The 22,506-nt window shown below is 60.3% G+C and overlaps 1 protein-coding gene across 24 annotated transcripts in view; it reads left to right on the top strand.

The window, feature by feature from the left end:
- The window catches only part of OBSCN (obscurin, cytoskeletal calmodulin and titin-interacting RhoGEF), a 142,710-nt gene that overhangs the window by 86,063 nt on the left and 34,141 nt on the right, over window positions 1–22,506 (top strand). For all 24 annotated transcript variants that reach the window (XM_082723998.1, XM_082724001.1, XM_082723990.1 and 21 more), the window contains 19 exons: window positions 719–985; window positions 1,867–2,133; window positions 2,243–2,515; window positions 3,086–3,358; window positions 3,614–3,810; window positions 3,946–4,021; window positions 9,530–9,802; window positions 10,276–10,551; window positions 10,812–11,099; window positions 11,216–11,548; window positions 12,503–12,876; window positions 13,363–14,236; window positions 14,941–15,219; window positions 20,201–20,279; window positions 20,690–20,814; window positions 20,908–21,105; window positions 21,620–21,652; window positions 21,882–21,980; window positions 22,236–22,454. In XM_082723998.1, coding sequence (XP_082580124.1) covers window positions 719–985; window positions 1,867–2,133; window positions 2,243–2,515; window positions 3,086–3,358; window positions 3,614–3,810; window positions 3,946–4,021; window positions 9,530–9,802; window positions 10,276–10,551; window positions 10,812–11,099; window positions 11,216–11,548; window positions 12,503–12,876; window positions 13,363–14,236; window positions 14,941–15,219; window positions 20,201–20,279; window positions 20,690–20,814; window positions 20,908–21,105; window positions 21,620–21,652; window positions 21,882–21,980; window positions 22,236–22,454 — 4,803 coding nt within the window. The remainder of the gene's footprint in view (window positions 1–718; window positions 986–1,866; window positions 2,134–2,242; window positions 2,516–3,085; window positions 3,359–3,613; window positions 3,811–3,945; window positions 4,022–9,529; window positions 9,803–10,275; window positions 10,552–10,811; window positions 11,100–11,215; window positions 11,549–12,502; window positions 12,877–13,362; window positions 14,237–14,940; window positions 15,220–20,200; window positions 20,280–20,689; window positions 20,815–20,907; window positions 21,106–21,619; window positions 21,653–21,881; window positions 21,981–22,235; window positions 22,455–22,506) is intronic.

The following is a 22,506-nucleotide window of genomic DNA, read 5'->3' as shown; positions in this document are numbered from 1 at the left end:
TCAGTATCTGTGTGTTTATTAAGTCATTCACGCCGTGACCCTTTACTGTTTGTGATTCTTGTGGGTGTTCCATCATGGACAAAGTGTCTCCAAGATAGTCCGATGTTCTCTGTGTCACCTTGACCCTCCCCAGCCCTGCCTGCCAAGTTCACAAAAAGTCTAAGGGATGAGGAGGCCACAGAAGGTGCCACAGCTATGCTGCACTGTGAGCTGGGCAAGGCAGCCCCTGTGGAGTGGAGGAAGGGGTCCGAGACCCTCAGATCTGGGGACAGAGTCAGCCTGAGGCAGGAAGGGACCATGTGTGTGCTGGAGATCTGTGGCCTGGCCGTGACAGATGCTGCAAAGTACTCATGCATGTGTGGGCAGGAGAGAACGTTGGCAAAGCTTACTGTCATGTGTAAAGACCATGTGTAACCACATGGAGTGTATGGGTGCCTGTCCTTGTCTCTGTGTCTCTGCATCTTCTATGGCTGTCAGAGGCACTCCCCTCCTCTGTCCTCTGTCTGTTCTACTGTTCTGTGTCCTTTGGTTACTGGCCTCCATCCTCATATCCTCATGGGGTCTCTCCAGGTGGTGGGGACAGAATTCTCCCCTTGTGTCTCTCTCTCACCTCACCCCAATCTGCCCAACTTGTCCGCCTTCAGTGTGTCCCGTTGTATGTTGGGATGCCCATGGTGGGGCTGATTCTGTGTCTCTCGGCCCCCCGCCTACCCTTCAGCCTCACAGGTGGTATTCAGGGAGCCCCTACAGAGCCTGCAGGCTGAGGAGGGGGCCTCGGTCACCCTACGGTGTGAGCTGTCCCAGCCCAACGCCACCGTGGTCTGGAGCAAGGGCGGCCTGGAGGTGCAGGCTGACGGGCGCAGGGAGCCTCGGCAGCGGGGCCCCACGGTGGAGCTTGTACTGAGGGACCTGCGCCGGGAGGATGCGGGCGAATACGCATGTGCCTGTGGACCCCAGGCCACCAGTGCCACCCTCATTGTTACAGGTGGGCCCCAAGGCGAGACCCGTGCAACATGCAGGACCCCTGTGCTTTGGGGTGTGCCTCAGGGCTGCAGCACCACCCTGGGCATCCCATGGGGGACATGTCAGGCCTGGCAGCAAGCTCAGCCCTCACTGTCCTCACCATAGTAGCTGAGATCCTGAGGTTACCCGTGGCGTCACAGCTGCACCCCTGTGATTCCCTCCACCATCAGGGCCCTGTGGTTCACCTCTGCACCGTATTGCCACACCTACAGTTCCCCTCTTGCACTCTGTACCTTTGTTCCTGCGGTTCCCCTCTGCACCCATAGTCATACTCCTGCGGGACCCACCCCAGTCCTGTAACCACGCCCCTGAAGGTCCCACTTGAAACCCCCCTGCAGTTCTCTGTGCAGTACCCATAGACACGCCCCTTTGGTAACCCTCTGCACCCATAGCCAGGGCTCTTTGGTCCCCTCCGCACCTTGCAGCCACGACCCTGCACCCTGTAGCCACACCCCCGAGGTCCACATTGCACCTTGTAGTCATGCCCCTGCACCCCATAGCCACGCCCCTGAGGTTCCCCCACTGCACCTGGTAGCCACGCCCCTACACCCCCATAGCCACGCTCCCATGGTTCCGACACCCAGACCCTTAGTAGCTGGCCCCTCCCGCTCTGCCATGGTGCCCCAGCGGTTAGTCTCATCTCCCCAGAAACCTCAGCGGAGTGCCTGTGGTGCCTTCTCTATTTATTCCTGCTCCCTGGCTGTTCTTACCTGCAGCCCCGCAGGCACCCTGGGCCCCGCCCCCACTCTCTCCCCTCCCCACAGCAACACCCCCTGCGCTCCCGCGGTAGCCCCCTGAGCTCCTGGCCCGGCGCCTGCCCTCACGCTCTCTGAGTTCCCACAGCTGCACCTGTGCGGTTCCTGCGGGAGTTGCAGGCCCAGGAGGTGGACGAGGGCGCCACAGCGCGCCTGCACTGCGAGCTGAGCCGAGAGGGCGCCAGCGTGGAGTGGCGCAAAGGGTCCCTGCAGCTCTTCCCGTGCGCCAAATACCAGATGGTGCAGGAGGGCAGGACTGCTGAGCTGCTGGTGCGGGGCGCGGAGCCTGAGGACTCCGGCCACTACACCTGCAACGCGGGCGACTCGCAGAGCACTGCTAGCCTCTCCATCCGAGGTGAGCTGCCCAGCAGCTCCTTGCCCTCTTCGGGGCCCTCAGTCCCCGAAAGGGTGCCGGGGGGGGTGCCTTGCTGGGCAGCCCTAAGCGCCCCTCCCTGGCCCCCCAGCCCCTAGGCCTATATTCCAGGAGGAGCTGCAGAGCACGGAGCAGGAGGCCGGCAGTGTGGCCTGGCTGCGCTGTGAGCTGAGTGGGACAGAGACCGGTGTCCCTGTGCAGTGGCTCAAGGAGGGTGTGGAGCTGCACGGGGGCCCCAAATATGAGATAAGGCGCCTGGGGACCACATGTGAGCTGCTGATCCACGGGCTGGAGGCCAAGGACACGGGCGAGTATGTCTGTGTGGCTGGCGGCCAGAAAACTGTGGCCTCTGTCAGGGTCAGAGGTGAGCCCTCCCTGCCACCCCCTCTCCTCCTGTGGCTGCTCTGGGGGTGCACTTGGCCTGGTCCAGCTCCCATTAAGGCCAGGCCCTTGTCTGGGTATTGTTCTAAGGGCCCTGGGGTTAATGGCTCTCCTCCTTTCCACTTCCCTCTGGTTTAGGTGCTCCTAGAGAGGAGTATTCATAGTGGGAATCACTACCGCATGCCCCCCTGCCCCCCTGCCCCAGAAACTGCCTTGCATTCCAAGCCCACAGGCGGGCAGCCTGGCCTGGTCATCCTCATGGAGCCCCACCTGTTTTAAAAGGGCTTGCCTTCCTGCTGTCCTGGCCGAGGCAGGGCTGGCCACAGGGTGGGTGGAGCCCAGCACACCACAAGTGCCCATGTTCCTTCCAAACAGGCACCCCCAGCCCCGTCTAGGAGTCGAGTGTCATGGTAACAAGTGTGTGGGGCACAAAGGGTCTGGGACGAGAAGAGCGTGAGGGTGTTCAGGAAGGTTTCCCTGGAGGAGGAGGACTGGGAGGTTGGCTCAGGTGTTCTGGCCTGGCTGGTAAAGGGACCTGTGACCTACCCCCCAGAGCCGGAGGTGACCATTGTGCGGGGGCTGGAGGATGCCGAGGTGCAGGTGGATGGGGACGTGGAGTTCACTTGTGAGGTGTCACGGGATGGAGTCACCAATGTGGAGTGGCGTCTCCAGGGCCTGCCGCTGCAGAACAATGAGGTGACGGAAGTGTCTGTGCGGGGAGGCCGCACCCACACTCTCCGGCTGACGGGCGTGACCCCCGAGGATGCAGGCACCATCTCTTTCCACGTGGGCGTCCACACGTCCTCTGCCCAGCTCACTGTTCGAGGTAGTGGGGCCCGGCAGGCTTGCTGCACACTCTGGGCTGGGGGTTTCGGGCCCTCTGTGGCCCAGACACAGGTCCCTGGATCCCTGCCTTTGTGGGTGGGGAACCGGTGGGGAGCTGGCCTTGTGCTGGGTGATTCTGGGATGGAGTGGTGCCTCACGTGCCTGTCTTCAGGAGTTGGGGTGGGGTGCTGCGGCAGACCCTGGGGACTGAGAGGCACTGCTGACTGGGAGGCCGACACTGTCTCCCACTGTGCAGTCCCTGAGGTGACCATTCTGGAGCCCCTGCAGGACCTGCAGCTCAGCGAGGGCCAGGACGCCCATTTCAGGTGCCAGCTGTCCAGAGCCTCTGGCCAGGAGGCCCGCTGGGCCCTGGGAGGGGTACCGCTGCAGGCCAATGAGATGAATGACATCACTGTAGAAGATGGCACGCTCCATCGCCTCACCCTGCACAAGGTGGGTTTTCTGGGACCTGTCCCCAGCCATGGTGCTCCCAGGGGTGTGGGTGAGGGAAGGTCCCAACACAGGGTTGGGGGCCTGTGGAGATGGTGGGAGCAGGGCTGCCAGGCTGAGACCCCCTCTCTCCTTCAGGTGACCCTAGAGGATGCTGGAACCATCAGCTTCCAAGTGGGCTCATGTAGCTCGGAGGCCCAGTTAAAGGTCACAGGTGGGCAGCCCCCTCCACTAAGCAGCCCCTTGCCTGTGGGTGTCTGTATTTCCCTACTCAGGGAGCTGTTTGGAGGTGGTGTGACCAGAAACCCAAGCCTTCCAGAGGTGAACTTGCCTTGGGGTAACCCATTTTCCACCCCTTCGTGGTTAAAGCCACAGACCAGAAGCCCAACGAGATGGACCAGTGCATGTCAGCTTGAGACATTCTTGTGTTTTTGGGATCCCACTATGGGATGAGTGCTGTCCACAGGAGGAAGGTGGGGAGGCTGGCTGCTGTGGGCCTGGGCCCTGCGGTGGAGGCAGGGCCTTTGGGATTTCCACCCTCCATACAATGACTGTTGTGATACCAGTCCATGTGCTCATTTCTACACTGATACACAGCTGTGCATCCAACAGATTTCCAAGTGCTGATGCAACAGGGCAGCTATGATGCATGTAGGTGTAGACAAGAGTATATAAGGTTCCAGACCTGTAGACAGTATATGAAGACTTTACCTTGGGTTATACTTTGTCCCCAGGGCTGGTCATCTCTGAGTGTCTGACTCTGAGTGGTTTTTCCTGTGCTGTCCTACTCCCGGTTTTCAAGCTGGTCCCATGCATCTAACCACGCACCCACTATCCATCATTCATCTACAGATCCATCCACTTGTCCATTTACCCCGTTTTTCTGTCTGTCCACTTATCTACCTGTTCATCCATCCATCCACCATCTGACCATCCATCTGCTCATCTATCCACCATCCGTCCATCTGTTCACCCACCATCCATCTGTGCGTCTGTACATCTATCCACCATCTACCTCACCATCACTTAGAGAGGGGAAGGATGCAGCTCTGTCCCAGTGAGTCCTCAGTCTGCTGTGGGAGTTGGACACAGAGACAGAATGAGTCCTGAATCTGAGGTCCCCTGATCTCTCCACCAGATCTTCAGAGGGCGGACAGACAGCTCTGTGAACTATGGGGCTGGGAAAGGCTCCAGAGAGCAGTGCCCTCAAGCTGAGTGATGGGAGAGGGGTAGTATCCTGGTTGTCTTGTGCAGAGTGGGTCCAGGAAGGCTGTCATATGTTCATCAGGTTGGGCATCTGTGAGGGGGCAGCATGGGACTGGGTTGGGCCTTGCAGACTTTACTGAGGGCTGTGCCTTGGCCAGTCTTGGCTGGTGACCCCAGCTGGAGTATCCTGGCCTTGTGGGGAGGGCCATAAGCATGGGGATGTGTGAATGAGTGTCCCGACAGGTGGCATGTGGATGAACTTGGGAACTCTGCTGGAGACGGGAATGGGGAACTGATGGGGTAGCGTGGGGATGGAGTCAGGTGTGCACTTTTGGGAGAGAGGGGAAGGGCAGGTGGGGGCTAGGGCATCAATGGCGCAGCCTCAGGAAGGGTATGGAGGGCCTTTTGCGGGAGGGGTCAGCCATGGTGGGTACAGGGGTACAGAGCAGGCATCATCTGCATCTGGGAAGGCCCTGGTTTCAGGCCCCACTGTGTGACAGGGCAGGGGAACAGTTGCCATGCAGCATTAGGGCCTGGGAATCTGAGGGCTAGAGGGACCTTAGGGCACATCTGCATAGATGGAACTGTGGGAATAGGAGAGATACCTGCTTCCGTCTCTCCAGGGATGGAAAGCTTATGTCCCAAGGGAGATCCCACACCACACCAGAGCAGTAGGCCCCACAGCTTCTCCTCATTCCACACTCCACCCCACAAAGACCCCAGTTTGGGGGCTTAGGGTATGTGCGCTGTGCCTTCTGAAAAGGGCATGGAGGCAGGTCAACAGCCTCCTTTGGTGAAAGTGGCTGTGTGCCAGTGGGGGTGTCAGTTGCAAGGGGGGGCTGAACCTGTCCTCCATGGGCTTGCCGTGCATGGTCTCTGGGTCTCATTCTGCAAGCAAGGCGGGCCAGCTGGCCGGGGTGGATCTGTAGACTCAGACCCCAGGCTGGTGCCACAGACCCAGAATGCCCAGCCTTCCTCCTTTTGCCCTCTCGCGCAGAGGCGGCCCCATGCCTGGTACGTGGCTTGCAGAATGTGGACGTCTTTGCGGGGGAGGTGGCCACGTTCTCCTGTGAGGTGTCCAGCGCCGGTGGGCCGGAGGCCCGCTGGTGGCTGGATGGCACCCTACTGCAGGACAGCCCCCAGAGCGCCATCTCCGTGCGTGATGGGACCTTCCACTCCCTCACGCTCTCGGGCCTGGGGGTTGCCGACTCAGGCACCATCACCTACCGTGCAGGGCCCCTGGTCTCCACGGCCAAGCTGTTGGTCAAAGGTATTGGCCGATGGGACCTTGCCCTGAGCTGGCGCTTCTGCACCCGCTGACCTGGCATGCTTGCTGCGGGCTCCCTGGGCGGCAGGTCTGGGGCTGGCCCCAGGACGTGGACAGGGCAGGCGCAGCGGGAGGTCTGCTTTCTTGACTTGTAGGAGAGAAGGTGGGGCTGGGGAGTGGTGAAGCTGTAAGGCATGCCCCTCCTCAGCCACCCGTGGGGCCCAGACACTTCTTCCTGCCTGGGAAGAGGAGGAGCCCACGAGGGCAGTCGGGAGGGGAGAGCCCCCTTCCCAGTCCTGGGCAGAGCCGCACCTTCCCTGCTAGCTGCTGCCTCCCTTGCTGTGGGCTCTCTGGGAGGGACAGCTGTGGGGGTGTCAGGAACTCCTGGGACAGCTGAGAGGTTCTCCCGTGCTGTCCTTCCCAGCTGGTCCCATGCATCTAACCACTCAGCAAGCCTTTGCCTGGCACTCTTACCCCAGGACCAAGGCAGACTGCACATGGACATGCACCCTCGCCCTGGGGTGACCCATTTGTTGAGTAGGATTTCAGCAGGCTAAGAGAGGATGGGGACCCCAAGGAGGTTAGCGAGGCCCCTGGAGCAGGGACGAGGTGGGCTGGGGGTGTTGTGTGTGACCAGCAGAGTTCACAGACCCCGAGCAGAGCCTGGGGGCTTTGAGAACAGGTGTCGTGTCCCTGCTGAGGAGAGTATGGCCTGGGCCGGGGGTGGGGAGGGAGGTAGTGCTTTGGGGATGAGAGGGATGAGGAGGGGCCTAGGGGAGCCGCCAGGGGATGGTGGTGGGCAGGGGTGAGGCTCAGGCTGCCGGGACGGGGCCCCTCCTGCCACAGCTTCATGCTTGCTTGAGCTGCTGAGAGCACAGGGCGGGTAGGGTGCGGCCGGGCCGCTCTGGCTGACGCGTGCCCGGGGTGTCGGCCGACAGATCCCACGGTGGAGGTGGTCAGTGCCATGCAGGACCTGGTGGTGGAGGAGGGCGGCTCGGCAGAGCTCCTCTGCCAGTACTCGCGGCCCGTGCAGGCCACGTGGAAGATGGACGAACAGGAGGTGTGCGCTGACGGGCGCCGTGTCTTCATAGAGCAGGACTGGACCGTGGCCAGGCTGTCCTTCAGGCCAGCCTTGCCTTGCGACAGTGGCATCTATTCTTGTGAGGCTGCGGGCACCCGCGTGGCAGCCCTGCTCCACGTGCAAGGTGAGGCCTTGCACGGCTCTGGCATGGCTGGGACCATCCCAAGTGCTGCCAAGGCCAGTGTTGACAGCCCAGGCAGGCGGTGACAGCCGAGGCCGTGTGACTGTGCCGGAAAGACAGGGTCCAGCAGGCAGGGGCCCACCTTTCCCAGAGCGGCCTGTTGGGACAGGATGTGGTGCTGGGCTGCGCTCCTTGAGCCTGGGGTCTTAGTTGTTCTCCCATCCAGGCTGGCCCCCCAAGGGTGCCCCAGCCTGTGTCCCCACTGCAGTGCAGCATGAACACACTCTGGGAGCAAGGAGTGGGGTGCGGATGGCAGCCCCTGTCAGGGGGACATCTCTTGGTTGCTGACACTTCCCCTTTGGGAAAATCTGAACCCCTCCTGGGGATGAGTGAGCTGCAGGCTGGAGGCAGTGGTCAGGGACCACCTGCCGGATGGGGCACCCCCCCCCCTTCACTCTCGACAGAACCTAGTTTTTAAAATGCTTTGTTTTTGGTTGCTGGGAGCAAGGCTCAGAATAGACAGCAATCCCCCTGTTCAGGGGGCCATCCCTGTGGGGGCTGTAGGAAAGGGAGATGGCCGCCAGCAGCTATGGGGAGGGGCCCCAGGGGAGCCCAGGCCTGAGGGAGGCGGGGATGGACCTGAGGCATGAGGGCATCTGGGCAGGGGGTGCGGACAAGAGAGCCCCAAGAAGCAGGAGAGGGCAGGCGAGGGCACAGGGGCTCACTGTTGCTTTGAAGTCTGTTATTTTATCAAGGGAAAGCAGCAGGTACATCTGGGATGGGAACTACGGATGCTGAGGGCCAGCAGTGATGGCAGGTGTGGCCCTGCTCCCCTGCAATGGTTAAGAGCAGCCCCCGCCTGGCCATCTGAGCCCAGTACAGACATAGACATAACCCCTGTTGGTGCCACTGATGCTGATGCAGGGAGGGAAGGGGCCAGGATGTGGGGATGTCAGGTCTGTGGTGCCAGCAGCCCAGGGCCAGGAAGGTGGCCATAAGAGGGACATAGACTGGTTCTCTGGTGCTCTGTTCTGCCCCTTTCTCTCCCTGGGGCTCCTTGTCCAGAGCAGGCACCCTTGCCTGCAGGGTGGACTCAGTGGACAAGTTGGGATTGAGCACAAGGGCTGGGAACAGGTTTCATTCGAGAGAGCCGCTGGGGCCGTGCGCCTGGCTGCCCTGCCCCCTTCCCTTAGGTCAGCATTTGAGGTCCTGTGGGTCACGGTCACAGCCTTCCCGGCATCCAGGCCAGCTCTGGGTCGCCTGGCACTCCTGTCTGGCCTGACATGCACCCCACTCCCAGGACCCCACCTGGCACCTGGCATCCAGGTCCCTGCTGCCCCTCATGAGTCCCTTCTTCCTTCCCATCCCTCTTGTCAGTCCTCTTGCCTGGCTCAGGCATGCCCAATCTGAGGTTCCTCCTCCTCCTGGAAGCCCACTAAGACTGTTCCTACTGGCATCACTGCCCAGCAGGTGGTATGTTGTGGGAATGGGCCGTGGCAGGTGGCAAGCCAGGGCAGAGGGCAGCCAGGCCCTGAGCTGGAGTTGGGGCCAGGCATGCCCAGCCTGAGCTTACAGCTTACACAAAAACCACGTGTCCAGTTATCAAGACTGGTGTCCTTTGTGCACAAGAGGACTAGAGAGGGGTAGGGGATTAGGGCAGAGGTGCGTCTCGGGTGTGTGTGTGTGAGGGGAGCAGCTCAGCATGGCTGGGGACAGGGAGAAAGGGGAGCATTTTCAGAGCCCCCCTTCTGCAGTGGGGTGTGGGTGGGGCGGGGGTTTGAGCCTGGCTGTGCCTTGGAAACACCTCTGAGCCATCTCACCAGTCTGGTGTGGAGACCCCCTCCCCCTGGCCACCAGAGCCCCTAAGGTGTGGGAGTGGGCGGGGCCAGCAGAGCCCTTAGGGTGTGGGAGTGGGCGGGGCACCACCTGGACACCATATGCTGCCCTCCACTCGCTGTTTCCTATTCAGTCCTGGGGCCCTTTGTAATGGGGGCAGACCCTCCCTTAGGATCGCTCTGGGAGCCCTGAGCTGCCCCCTTCCCCGCAGCCAAGAACACAGTGCTGCGTGGCCTGGAGAACGTGGACGCGCTGGAAGGTGGCGAGGCGCTGTTCGAGTGCCAGCTGTCGCGCCCCGAGGTGGCTGCCCACAGCTGGCTGCTGGACGATGAGCCCGTGCACACGTCGGAGAACGCAGAGGTGGTCTACTTTGACAATGGACTGCGTCACCTGCTGCTGCTCAAGAACCTGCGTCCGCAGGATAGCTGCCGGGTCACCTTTCTGGCGGGGGATGTGGTGACGTCTGCGTTCCTCACGGTCAGAGGTCAGGGGTGCGGAAGGGCAGAGGCAGGGGCAAAGCCTCGGGCCTGATGGGGGGTGGGATGGGGCCACGGGATGAGGCCAGGATTCCAAGACCCGCCCCCCAACAGGACCCCATGCCAGGAGTGTATGGGGCTGGGACCAGGTTTCTGAGACCCCCCTCCCATGCCCAGGACCCTGAGCCATGGATGTGCAGGGCTGGGGTCTGGTCTCTGAGACCCCCTCCCACAGGACTGGAGCCGCTGACATGCAGGGCTGGGACCAGGTCTCTGAGACCAGCCCCCCCATGGGACCCCCGTGCCACGGACCTGCAGGGCTGGAGTCTGGTCTCTGAGGCTCCTCCTGCCTAGGCTGGGTCTTCTTCTCGGCCAGGGGGAGGCGGCGGAGCTGTAGGAACCCGGTAGCATGCAGGTTTACCAAGGGTTCCCCCAGGCCACCCCTGCACCCTTGGCTTACCCACACCGCCCCCACCCACAGGCTGGCGCCTGGACGTACTGGAGCCGCCGCAAGATGCCACGGTGCGAGCCGGGGTGCAAGCCCGCTTCAGCTGCATGCTCAGCGAGGCGGTGCCGGTGGGCGAGGCGACCTGGTACATCAATGGGACTGCTGTGCAGCCCGACGACCCTGACTGGATGGTCACCGCGGATGGCAGCCACCATGCCTTGTTGCTGCGCAGTGCCCAGATGCACCATGCTGGCGAAGTCACCTTTGCTGCCCGCGATGCCGTGGCCTCTGCACGGCTCACGGTGCTGGGTGGGTGGCTCAGGTCGCCTGGTTCAGGTCATGGGGAGGGCTCTACTGCTCCAGTCCTGGAAGCTGCCGGGGGCCTCTCCATGGCCCCCATCCTGGTTGGCTCAGGGCACGCAGTGTCCCTTGGCTCCCGCAGACAGTCTTGGCCTTTGAGCACAGAGGCGCGCCCGCTGCACATGCCAGGATCAGACCCAAATCAGGCCTGTTGGGCATGCGCGGGAGCCAACCAGGAGCCTCCATGGACCAGCCCTCACTCCCTGCAGGCATCCCGGATCCCCCAGAGGACGCCGAGGTGGTGGCTAGGAGCAGCCGCTCTGTGACGCTGTCATGGGTGGCACCCGCAAGCGACGGTGGCGGCGGTCTCTGTGGCTATCGTGTGGAGATGAAGGCGGCCGCCACGGGCGAGTGGCGCCTGTGCCATGAACTGGTGCCTGGGCCTGAGTGCGTGGTGGATGACCTGGCTCCTGGGGAGACCTACCGCTTCCGAGTGGCTGCTGTGGGCCCAGCAGGGGCTGGGGAGCCCGTGCACCTGCCGCAGACAGTGAGACTGGGTGAGTCGCTGCACTCCCCACGGTTGGGGAGGGTCAGGTCCGCTGGAGTGGTCGAGGTCTCCCCAAGCTGCAGGGCCCGGGGCAAGCCTTTGTTGAAGTGGCATTGTTTCCCGCAGAGCCCCAGGAGCCTGAACCTGCGCCGCCAGCTCCCGTGCTGAGGGCTCCCACGTGCCCCGCTCCTGCGCCCCCAGCTCCCACGCACCCCTCTCCTGAGAGCCGGCAGGTGGTTGCCGGCAAGGACGTGTGTTTGGAGTGCGAGGTCACTGAGGCGGGTGAGGTCGTCTGGCTGAAGGGGACGGAGCTCATCCAGCCCAGCGGGCGCTTCCAAGTTCTCTGCCGCGGTCAGCAGCAGACGCTGGTCATCCGGGGATTCTCGGCGGAGGACCAGGGCGAGTACCGCTGCTGCCGCACCCAGGACCCCACCTCCCCTGCAGCTGCCACTTTCCAGGGTGCGTCCTCGGGACCCAGTCAAGGCGTGAGAGCCCTGGGGTGTGGGAGTGAGCCAGCCCCTCTTCTTCGTCAGCTCTGGTTGGGGGTGGAAGGGCAGGGGTTCCTCTTGACGAGCCTGCCTCACACCAAAGAATACCGAGGACAGGTGGGGAAATGCATAGTCTCGTCGCTCAGCTTCTTCACAAGATGGCAGCTCAGGTCACACTGATACCTGAGCAGGACACTGGCCAACACATGCCTTCCTACCCGCTGCTGGTCTCTTGAGCTCTTCTGCCTCTGTCCTCTGAACCTCCCTTCCCCCTTCCTTCTGAGTCCCCCATTCTGTGCTCTAAGCACTGCCATGCTGAATCCCCCACTGAATCACTCCCCCCTGAACCCATGCCCCCACACTAAAAGTTCTCCTACCGCCTGTGCTCTGAGACCTCACTATGAGCATCCCCATTCTGATCCCCTTCCTCTGTGCTTGACCCCCGATGCCCTGTGCTCTGAGCCACTGCAAGACCCCTACCACCACCAGGTTCCCCATGGACCCCCTTCTCTGTGCACTCTGAGCACCCCACACCAACTCTGGCCCCCTCCCCCTGTGCACTAACCCCCCCACTCTGACTCCCTCCCTGTGCTCTGACTCCTTCCCCATCACTTCCCCCCTCCAGCCCCGTTTCCCCCCTCCCCCAGGGCTCTGAACCCCTCACACTCTGAGGCATCTGCACTTTTCCTGACTCTGGTCCTGTCCTTGGGCTCACTCCTCTTCTGTAGGGCCCTGATGCAGGTTGAGGTCTGGCCTCATAAGGACGCTGAGACCAACAGGGCAGTTCAGAACCTCAAAACCTTGTAAAGATTGGGCCTTCAGAACTCTCTGGTCTACTGAGGAGAACCACAGTCACAGCCTAGGCCAGCCTGGGGTAAAGGGTTGTCATCCCCCCACCTGCTGACCAGTCTCCTGTCCTTCTCAGTGGTGCTGACCCCCGGATCTGGGGATGAGACCCCTGCACAGCCCAGCCTCCCCCCTGAGGCAGCCCAGGAGGGCGACCTGCACCTGCTGTGGGAGGCCCTGGCCCGGAAGCGCCGCATGAGCCGTGAGCCCACGCTAGACTCCATCAGTGAACTGCCTGAGGAGGATGGTCGCCTGCAGCATCTGCGACAGGAGGCAGAGGAAGCAGCCCCTGACCTCTCAGAGGACTACTCCACAGCAGACGAGCTGGCACGAACTGGCGAGGCTGACCTCTCACATACCAGCTCTGATGATGAGTCCCGGGCAGGCACTCCTTCCCTGGTTACCTATCTCAAGAAGGCTGGGAGGCCCAGCACCTCACCACTGGTCAGCAAGGTGAGTGTCCAGTGTGACCTGCAAGGAGAGGCCTGGATGGCTCAGGTCTTCACCAATTATCTACCGTCAACCCACCCATCCCCCACTCACCCATCCCCCACCCATCCATCAGAACCGCTCACGCATCCATCCCCCACCTTCCCATCTACACACCCTTCCACCTGTCCACCCGTCCACCCATCCACCATCCACCTGGCTGTTTAGAGCTGAAACTAGTCTTTCTGTCTCACAACCTGTCAGTCTCTGTTCGGGTGACCACTTAAAGTGGTTTCAGGGGGCGGGCCTCCATCTCGAAGGCCATAGGAGTCACTAGGCACCCGTAGGTTAAGCAGCTGCAGGAGGGCAGGAAGCGGAGTGGCGTGATGTACACATACATGGAGCAGGGACGGGAGCCCTGGACTTTGCTTCCAGTCCTGCCCCAGCTGTCCCTGTGCCATCCTTTCCCTGTCACGGGCCTCAGTTTCCCCACCTTCCCTGTGTGCACAGGCTGGGGTCCCCACAGTCCTACCTGGGAAGCCACAGAAGCATCAGGACCAGCCAACAGCCACTCACCCACCACCGGGAGACCTGAGTGCTGAGGACCTGAGTGACCCATCCATGGACAAAGCAGCCGTGAAGATCCAGGCTGCCTTCAAGGGCTACAAGGTCCGCAAGGAGATGAAGCAGCAGGAGGGACCTGTGTTCTCCCGCACGTTCAGGGACACTGAGGCACAGGTGGGGGATGTCCTGCGTCTGGAGTGTGTGGTGTCCAGCAAGGCGGATGTGCGTGCCCGCTGGCTGAAGGATGGCATGGAGCTAGCGGACGGTCGGCACCACCACATCGACCAGCTTAGTGATGGCACCTGCTCCCTGCTGGTCACGGGCCTGGGCCTGGCAGACGCCGGCTGCTACACCTGTCAGGTGAGCAGCAAGTTTGGCCGCGTGGCCCACAGCGCTTGTGTGGTGGTCAGCGGGACTGAGAGCGAGGCAGAGAGCTCCTCGGGGGGTGAGCTGGACGACGCCTTCCGCCGGGCAGCCCGACGGCTGCACCGGCTCTTCCGCACCAAGAGCCCGGCTGAGGTCTCAGATGAAGAGATCTTCCTCAGTGCGGATGAGGGATCCGCAGAGCCCGAGGAGCCTGCAGACCGGCAGATGTACCGCGAAGACCAGCACTTTGTCCACATCCGCTTCGAGTCGCTGGACGAGGCCCACCGTGCGGCTACCTGCTTCCGGGAGATGTTCGGCACCATGGGCATCTCAGTGGACATCTGCCTGTCGGAGCAGGGGCCCAGGGGCGTAGAGATGCGCATCAGCAGGCTGGCTCCACCCCCGGCTGCAACGCAGGCGATGGCGCCTTGCCCACTGACTGCGGAGGAGGCCGGTGAGTCTGCCTGCTGCCCACTGCCTGCTGCCCGCTGCCTGCTGCCTGGGTGGGGCGGTGGAGGAGAAGGATCCCAGCGGCTGCAGACTTGGGGAGCTGGCTGCGCTCCCGTCTCTGGCCGCTCGCTGCAGATGCAGCCCACAGGGCTGAAAGAGCCTGAATTCAGGGGTAGCACAGTTCACTGTCCATCCCAGCTAGCTCCTCCGGGCCTCAGTGTCCCCTTTTGTGAAGCGGATCTAGGCTTCACAAGGCTTCTAGGCTTCTAGGGTTTGCGTTTCTTGCTCCACGAGGGTTTGGGATAGATGGCTATAAAAGGTGGAGTTCCACGGCCCCCTTCGCCTGCTCTGGCAACTGAAGTTAATTTTAAAGCTGTTCCACTGTTGGCTTGCATGTCCTTAGGAACAACAGTGAGGTGTGACTCATAGCCCCTGGCGTCAGGTCTGGAAACCGTCTCATGCTTGCAGCCCTGGACCCTCATCCCACGCAGCATTTGTCTCCATCCCCTCCCCTGACTCTCCGTTTCCCGTCTCTTATCCCCTGCCTCTCGATGGCTTGAGACCCAGGCTGGGAGGTCAAGGACCCTCCCAGAGAATGGGGTGAAGCTGGCAGGGCCTGCAAGAGATGCACGCTGGGCCACCGGCTGCTGGGGTGGCTGGAGGAGAAGCAGGGGCCCACTCACTGCCAGCTCTACCTGCCCCTCGCAGCCCCGGTGTTCCTGACGGAACTGCAGAACCAGGAGGTGCTGGACGGGTACCCCGTGAGCTTCGACTGCGTCGTGACCGGCCAGCCCGTGCCCACTGTGTGCTGGTTCAAGGACGGCCGGACGCTGGAGGAGGACGACCACTATATGATCAGCGAAGACCGGCAGGGCGGCCACCAGCTCATCATCACAGCTGTAGTGCCTGCAGACATGGGCGTATACCGCTGCATGGCTGAGAACAGCGTGGGTGTGTCTTCCACCAAGGCCGAGCTCCGCGTGGACCGTGAGTGCGGGAGGCGGGGTTGACCCGGCCACTGTGGGAGCGGGGGGAGGGGGCGGTGCTGGGCCGCAGGAGGACCCGGAGAACACTGGTTTCAGGTCAGAGGGGACTGGGAAGCTCCATGTCCTGGGGCCAGGCTGGGGGTCGGGGTCTTCCCTCCTTGGGGGGTGTCTGGACAGGTCACAGGGGCCCCCAGCACGTGTTTGCTGTGGTACAATAAGCAATATGGATTTGGTCATCCTTGGTGCCAAGCACATGGTTCCCAAGTCCCCCAAGTTCCCCCGAGGGACCATGGGACAGGAGGTGTGTTTTATTCTAACCCGGTGACTCCTGGTAGGCTCAGGATGAGTGTGCCCACCTTGTTTTTGAGAAAAGCGCAAGAGCATTTCAGTGGAGGAAGGGTAGGATGTCAGATTCGGGGATAGAATCTCAAGTAGCGCTGGAGGGATTCATTCGGGGGTTTATCCGCCAAAAAATTAGACCTCGGCCTCATAGAAAGATGAGCTTCACAGGGATTACAGATGTAAATAGAAAATACAAAACTATGGGACTTTCAGGAAAGAGATCGGAGGAGATCTTTAGGAGCTGTGGCCAGGAAAAGACTACTTACATCTGACAACTGAAGCAACGCCCACAAAAGGGAAAATCGGTCAAAGTTACAAAGTTCTGCTCTGAGAAAGACCCCACGTTGGGGGACTGCGGGCTGGGAGAAGGCATCTGCCAGTCACATTATCTAGGAAAGAACTTGATCTGAAAACAACAACATTGCTCAATGGTGAACAGTGTTAAAAAAAAAAAAAAAGGCGGACGCGAGCAGGACACAGGGCCACAGACGTGGCCAGGCATCAGCAGCAGAGCCCCACAGAAGCCAGCCGCTGGGAACGAGAGGAAACTTTTTATGTTTACCAAAGTAGGAGCATTTCATCCTGCAGTGGCGATCTAGGGTTCCAGCATTGCTGTCCTTATGCCTGAAGGATGTCTTCCAACTTTTTTAACATAATCTGGGAATGCTAGAATTCTTCCAGCTTTTGTATGTCTGAAACAATGTCTGTATTTCTCCTGTGGTTTGGAAAGCTATTTTCGCTAGGATGATTTTTTTTTTTCTTCTCATACCTTAAATGTGCTGCTTGCCGTCTACTTGCTTAGACGGTTTCCACTGAGAAATAGGAAGTCATTCGTATCTTTCTCTGTGCAAAACTTGCCTTTTCTCTTGGTATTTAAACATTTCAGATACTTGCTTCCCATAAAATGTGCTAAGAAAGTACCATTCAGGGGATGTTAGTATGTTCGTTCTGTAGTGCAAGCTTCGCTGCCATCTGGTGCCAGAACATTCCCGGGATCCCAGGGAGAAACCCTGTGTCAGTTAGCTGTCACCCCATGCCGCCTTCCCCGGCCCCAGAGACCCCTGAACTGCCTACCATCCTTGGGGCTTTGCCCATTCCAGACATTTCACATGAATGGAATCCTATGCTACGTGGTCTCTTGTGTCCGGTTTCCGTCACCGAGTGTGTTCGGGAGCATCCACACGGTAAGCTTCACCTGTTTCTGGGGTGGAAAATCACTCTGTGCACATGGACTGCTTATCCACACGATTCCGATGCAACACGCTGGTCAGCATGGCTCTTCTCCGTAATGCTGCCTTGTCTATCTGTGTACAAGCCTTAGTATTTGGGGACCTGTGTCCAGCTTGTGGGCACACAGGTAGGAGTGGAATTGCTTGGCCATATGATCACACTGAGGCTACCTTTGCAGGAACTGGCAAGCTTCACTGAGCATGCCCCCAGTAGTGGGGGCTCCTCCCCCTCCCCCCGCCCCGCCCCAGCAGCACCTGTTGTTATTCATCTCTCCAGCAGTGGCTGCCCCAAGCACTGAGCCTGTCCCTCCTCACGGACAGTGCTGCCTGTCTTCTCATGTGCTTATTGGGCATTTTTGTCTGTTCTTTGGAGACATGTCTCCTCAGATCTCGTGCCCATTTTCAAGTTGGGCTTTGATTTTGAGTAGTCAGAGTTCTTCATATATCCTGGGCACTATGCCCTTATCAGATATGTGGCTTTCGAATATTTTTTTCCATTCTGAGGATTTTCCTTCCACTTTTTTGATGGTGTTTTTGGATGCACAAGGACTTACTAATCATGATGAAGCCCAGTACTTCTCCTTCAGCTGTTTGTACTTTTATTGTCACGTCTATAAGACTGTCGCTTAATCCAACGGTATAAAGATCTACAACCCTTTTTCCCTAAGAGTTTGATAGTTTTGACTCTTATATGTAGGTTTAGTTTGGGTGTATGGTGCAAGGTAAAGGCCCGGTTCATTCTTGTCTCAGGGAAATGCCATTGTTCCAGCATCGGTCACAGAAGGGACTATTTTCCTCTATGAAATTTTTGTGTAACTCCTGTCAAAAGCTGACTCCCTTGACATGTATGGGTTTATGACTGGGGTCCTAACTCCGTCCTGTGTATCCGTGCATCTCTTGTCCTGGCAACACCACGCTGTGTTGACTGCTGCAGCTTCGTAGTCCCTTTGGAAATCTAGACATGTGAGTCCTTTAGCTTCACCCCTGTTTCGACTGGTCGGAGCGTCTGGGTCCCATGTGTCTTTATAAGACTTCGAGGATTAGTGTGTCTGTTTTCTCAAAGATGATCTCTGGGTATTTTTTTTTTTTTTTTAGCATTTCCTTCTTCTCGTTGGTTTTGAGTCATCGGATGGTGCCGTTCTTGGGTGCACTCTTCTGTGTGTTTCCCTGTGCTTGCCATTCATGGAGCTTCTCGGGATTTGGGGTTTCTGGTTGTCGTCAGGTGTGCCTGTGGTTTTGGCCGTCACTTCCTCAAGCGTCTTCCCTCCCCCCACCGCCATCGGGGGACTCCAGTTGCAGGCACGTGAGGTGGTGTGCAGTGGCGTGACCATGGGCCAGCCCTTCTCACCGGCCGCCCTTGTGTCTGCATTCCATTTCACGCTGTTTGTACCATCGTCCCCTCAACTCTGCTGTCCTCCGGGCATTGCTAACCTGCCGTCAGTCCCGTCAGTGGATCGTTTGTCCTACGAGGGCTCCTGAAGTCTTCTTTCGCATGCTGGGGGGTCTCTGTTCATGCAGTTCTCTTCCCCGCTTTGATGTCCTCCTCTGCCAGTTCCATGTGCATCTTCCAGTCTTGGTTGTGACCCACTGGGGGATGTTTTCCTGCCTCCCTGTGTCTCTGATGGGCCACGTTGGGGCAGGGCTGGATACTTTGTATTTCCGATCTTCTTGAGGTCTTCCTCTTGGATGGAGAGCAGGCGGGGCTCCATCTAGGGCTGACCCCCTCCCTCTGCTGAGGGGAGGGCCTTCCTGAGGACCTGATGCCACAGATGGTAGAAGTCCGCAGTCTGACTGGAAACGCAGAATCCCCGCACTGTTTCGATGGCCCCTTCAGATGGCTTGTCCCTCCACGTGCACGTGCTAGTCAGTGCTCTGCCTGCTCTCTTCTCTGGCTTCTGTCCTGTGGACCCCAGCAGCATTCACCATCCAGGACAGCATGCCTGGCTCTGCCTCAGTTTCCCCTCCTGGACTTGGAAACTTAAGGCGGGAAGCTGGGGCAATCACAGGGCTCATCATTGTTTCCAATCTGTAAGGAATCAACAAGAAATTCTCTGAGGCCAGCGGGGGTCCTTCAATGAACTCAGCTCTGACCCCATCTATGGGGAGTCAGCATCAGACCCACACGGAGCCAGCATCATACCCCACACCCCATGGAGTCAGTGTCACACCCCCAGGGAGTCAGGGTCATGCCCCCATGGAGTCAGCATCACACTCCCCTTGGAGTCAGCGTCACCACCACCCCCCACAGAGTCCCCGTCACAAACCACCCTGCTGGAGTCAGCATCACACCCAGTCAGAGTCCCCGTCAAGCCCTCCTGCAGAATCATCATTCCCCCGCAATCAGCAATATACCCACGCAGAGGGAGACCGCCTCATCCCCTACACAGTCACGCTTCAGGCCCACACACCACCACACTGCAAGTCCGGGGCCCACCAACCCCCGTGACAGACCCGAGGTCCCCACGGTCCCTCGACAGGTTCCACGCACGTGCGGAGCGGCTCACAGAGCTCAGGGAAACACTCTCCTTCCTCCATTAACCCCTTTATTGTGACAAGACATGACTCAGAAGTAGCCGATGGAGGACATGCTTGGGGCAGGGGTGTGGGGCTTGTGTGTCCCTCCAGTGTGTCCCTCTCCCTACATCTGATGTGGTCTCCAGAAGCTCCCCAAGCCCTGCCTTGTGGGGTTTGTGGGGGCTTTGTTCCATGGGCCCGATGGATTCAGTCCTGGGCCGTTAGTGGGGGGTGATGGATCCCGCCTCCATCTCTCTCCCCGCCCCCTAGGTAAGGGGGTGGAATGACTCTTCCTACCCTCGGGTCCAGGTTGTGTCCCCTGGCTACCATCCTCCACCCTGAGGGACTTTCCAAAGTCACTTCCAAAAGATGCCTTTGTGGCTCTCAGCACTGGGAACTCCAAAGGTTTTAGGGGCTCTGTGCTGGGAACCTGGGCCACGCTTCTTGCTAAAAATTTCACTGTCACAAACGTTGTACTGTATGCAGGGGCAGGACATGGATGGGGGAGGGTATTAGGGTCCAGGGAGCTTTAACAGGACCACGGAGCAGGTGGCTGGAACATCATCTACTCAGGGCACTGGAGGCCGCACTGGAGGCCTGCGTCTGGGCTCAGGGTGCCAGGGAGACCATCTTCTGGTGACAGATGTGGTCTTCCCACAGGGTCCTCACCTGGGGACGCCCCTCCTCAGGGCACACTTCTGGTCCTGGGAGCTTCCCCGCAGGAGCCCCTTTAACCCTGATTACCTCCCAAAGGCTCCACTCCTGACAGCCATATGTTGGGGTTGGGATTTCCACAGATGGGTCTGGGGGAAGGATCTGGGTAGCTGGCCCCCAGGGTGTAGCTGTGCCCATGCGAGTGGGGCACAAGCCTCACGGCAGCCACTCTTCCTTTCCTAGTGACCAGCACAGACTATGAAACTGCTGCTGATGCCACGGAGACCTCCTCCTACTTCAGCGCCCAGGGCTACCTGTCCAGGTAGAGGGCCGTGCACAGGCGGGCAGACCCAGTGTGTGGCAATGCGGTCTGGGACCGACAGAGTCTGAATACTAGAGCTTTCCACCAGGCCCCGGCAGTGTCTGTCCAGCACACAAGGGACACTCTGAAGTCGCCCACTGCCCCTGACACCCCAGATGCTGGACCCTTCCCTCATCCACCTCACTTCCCCTGATATCCCCCCCAGATGCTGGACCCTTCCCCAGTCCACCTCATGCCCCTGACATACCCCCCTCCAGATGCTGGGCCCCTCCCCGGTCCACCTCACTGCCCCTGACACACCCCCAGGCTCTGGACCCCTCCTTGGTCCACTTCACTGCCCCTGATACCACCCCAGATGCTGGAACCCTCCCCGATCCACCTCACCCCACCTTCTCTGTTCTCCCTGTCAGCCGGGAGCAAGAGGGCATGGAATCAACCTCAGAGGAGGGCCAGCTGCCCCAGGTGGTGGAGGAGCTGAAAGACCTCCAGGTGGCCCCCGGCACACGCCTGGCCAAGTTTCAGCTCAAGGTGAAAGGTGAGGTAGACAGACCGCTGGCAGGTGCAGGCTGGGCCATTACAGGTGCCCCTGGGGTTGAGACCGATGTTGACCACTCCCCCGTGGCTACAGGCTACCCAGCACCCCGACTGTACTGGTTCAAAGACGGGCAGCTCCTGACGGCTTCTGAGCACATCCACATGGCGGACAGGAAGATGCTTCACACCCTGGAGGTCGTGTCGGTCACCCGTGAGGATGCTGGCCAGTACTCAGCCTACATCAGCAACAATGTGGGCGCGGCCTACTCATCTGCACGGCTGCTGGTCCGAGGTGGGTCCCTGGGACGGGGTGTCCACACTTAGGCCTCCTCGGTCCATGGGCGCCAGCATGGTGGGGGGCACGGGGTCCATGACACAGACCCAGGCAAGTGTGGGGATACCATGGACAGTGCAGAGGAAGAGGCCAGCAGTTCCCGTGGGAGGAGAAGTCTGCACGTCCTTGTTTCCAAAGCCCTGAGCACCTCCAGGTGCCTCCACGTCACACCTGAGCCAGCAGTGTCTGTGGGACCCAGCTCTGCCCAGACTCCCCTCTGACCTTCAGTGCGACCTTGTGTCCACTGCATAGCGACCCCCACACTCCTGGGGCCGTGGGGTGGGAGGCCACACACTGGACCACTAGAGCCTCAGGGTGTGCTCCCTGCATGGCCTGAGTCTCAGGGAAGGTGTGGCTAGGAATGGGGACCCCGATCCCCACAGGTGCATGGATGGGCCCTGAAGAGACAGGCCCCCTGGGGACATAGGCCCCCTGGGCTATAGGCCTGATCTCTGTTTCTCGCCTCTTTCAGGCCCCAAAGATCCCGAAGAGAAGCCTGCATTGGGTGAGCCCATGGGTGGGCAGAGGGTGGGTAGGTGGGTTGGCCCAAGGGCATGAGGGATACCACCTTGCAGATGGAGCAGGGTTGGGGGCAGGCTGCAGAGACCCAGGATCCAGGCAGGATGAGGCTGGGACCTGGGGCTGGGGCTGGAGCAGGGGCCCCTAGAGGCCATGCTCCCCAGCAGGGATGGGGCTCGACATGTGGTCATCACCGGTGTTTGCCAAATCTCCAGATGTGGGCCAACAGCTGGTGCCACCCCGGTTCCTGGAAAGATTCACCTCCAAGAAAGTAAAGAAAGGTTCCAGCATCACCTTCTCAGTGAAGGTGGAAGGTAACGCTCTCCTAGCTCCCTACCCCCACCCAGGACCCCCACCCAGGGAGCTCAGAGCAGACCCCACCATGCCTCCATGGAGGACCCCCACCCAGGAAGGCTCAGAGCAGGCCCCTCCCTGCTCCCACCCAGGACCCCCACCTGGGAAGACCAGAGCAGGCCCCTCCTGCCTCTACTCAAAGTCCCCCAGGCAGATCTGAGGTGCCCCCCCAGCTCCGGGAACCCCTTCCCCATGGGCTCTTGCCTGTCCCCCAGGCTCTCCTGCCCCCACGGTGCATTGGCTGCGGGAAGAGGCAGAGCGGGGCGTGCTGTGGATCGGCAGGGACTCACCGGGCTACACGGTGGCCAGCTCGGCCCAGCAGCACAGTCTGGTCCTGCTGGACGTGGGCAGACAGCACCAGGGCACCTACACCTGCATTGCCACCAATGCCGCGGGCCAGGCCCTCTGCTCCGCCAGTCTGCACATCTCCGGCTGTGAGTCGATGGGGGTCACTGGCCCAGCAACCACCCCCCCCAACCCGGAGCT

The sequence above is a fragment of the Mustela nivalis genome (assembly GCF_964662115.1).
Source record: "Mustela nivalis genome assembly, chromosome: 3".
In the NCBI taxonomy this organism is placed as follows: domain Eukaryota; kingdom Metazoa; phylum Chordata; class Mammalia; order Carnivora; family Mustelidae; genus Mustela; species Mustela nivalis.
Note: the sequence above shows the minus strand (reverse complement) of the source record. Positions and strands in the feature narration are given on the sequence as shown.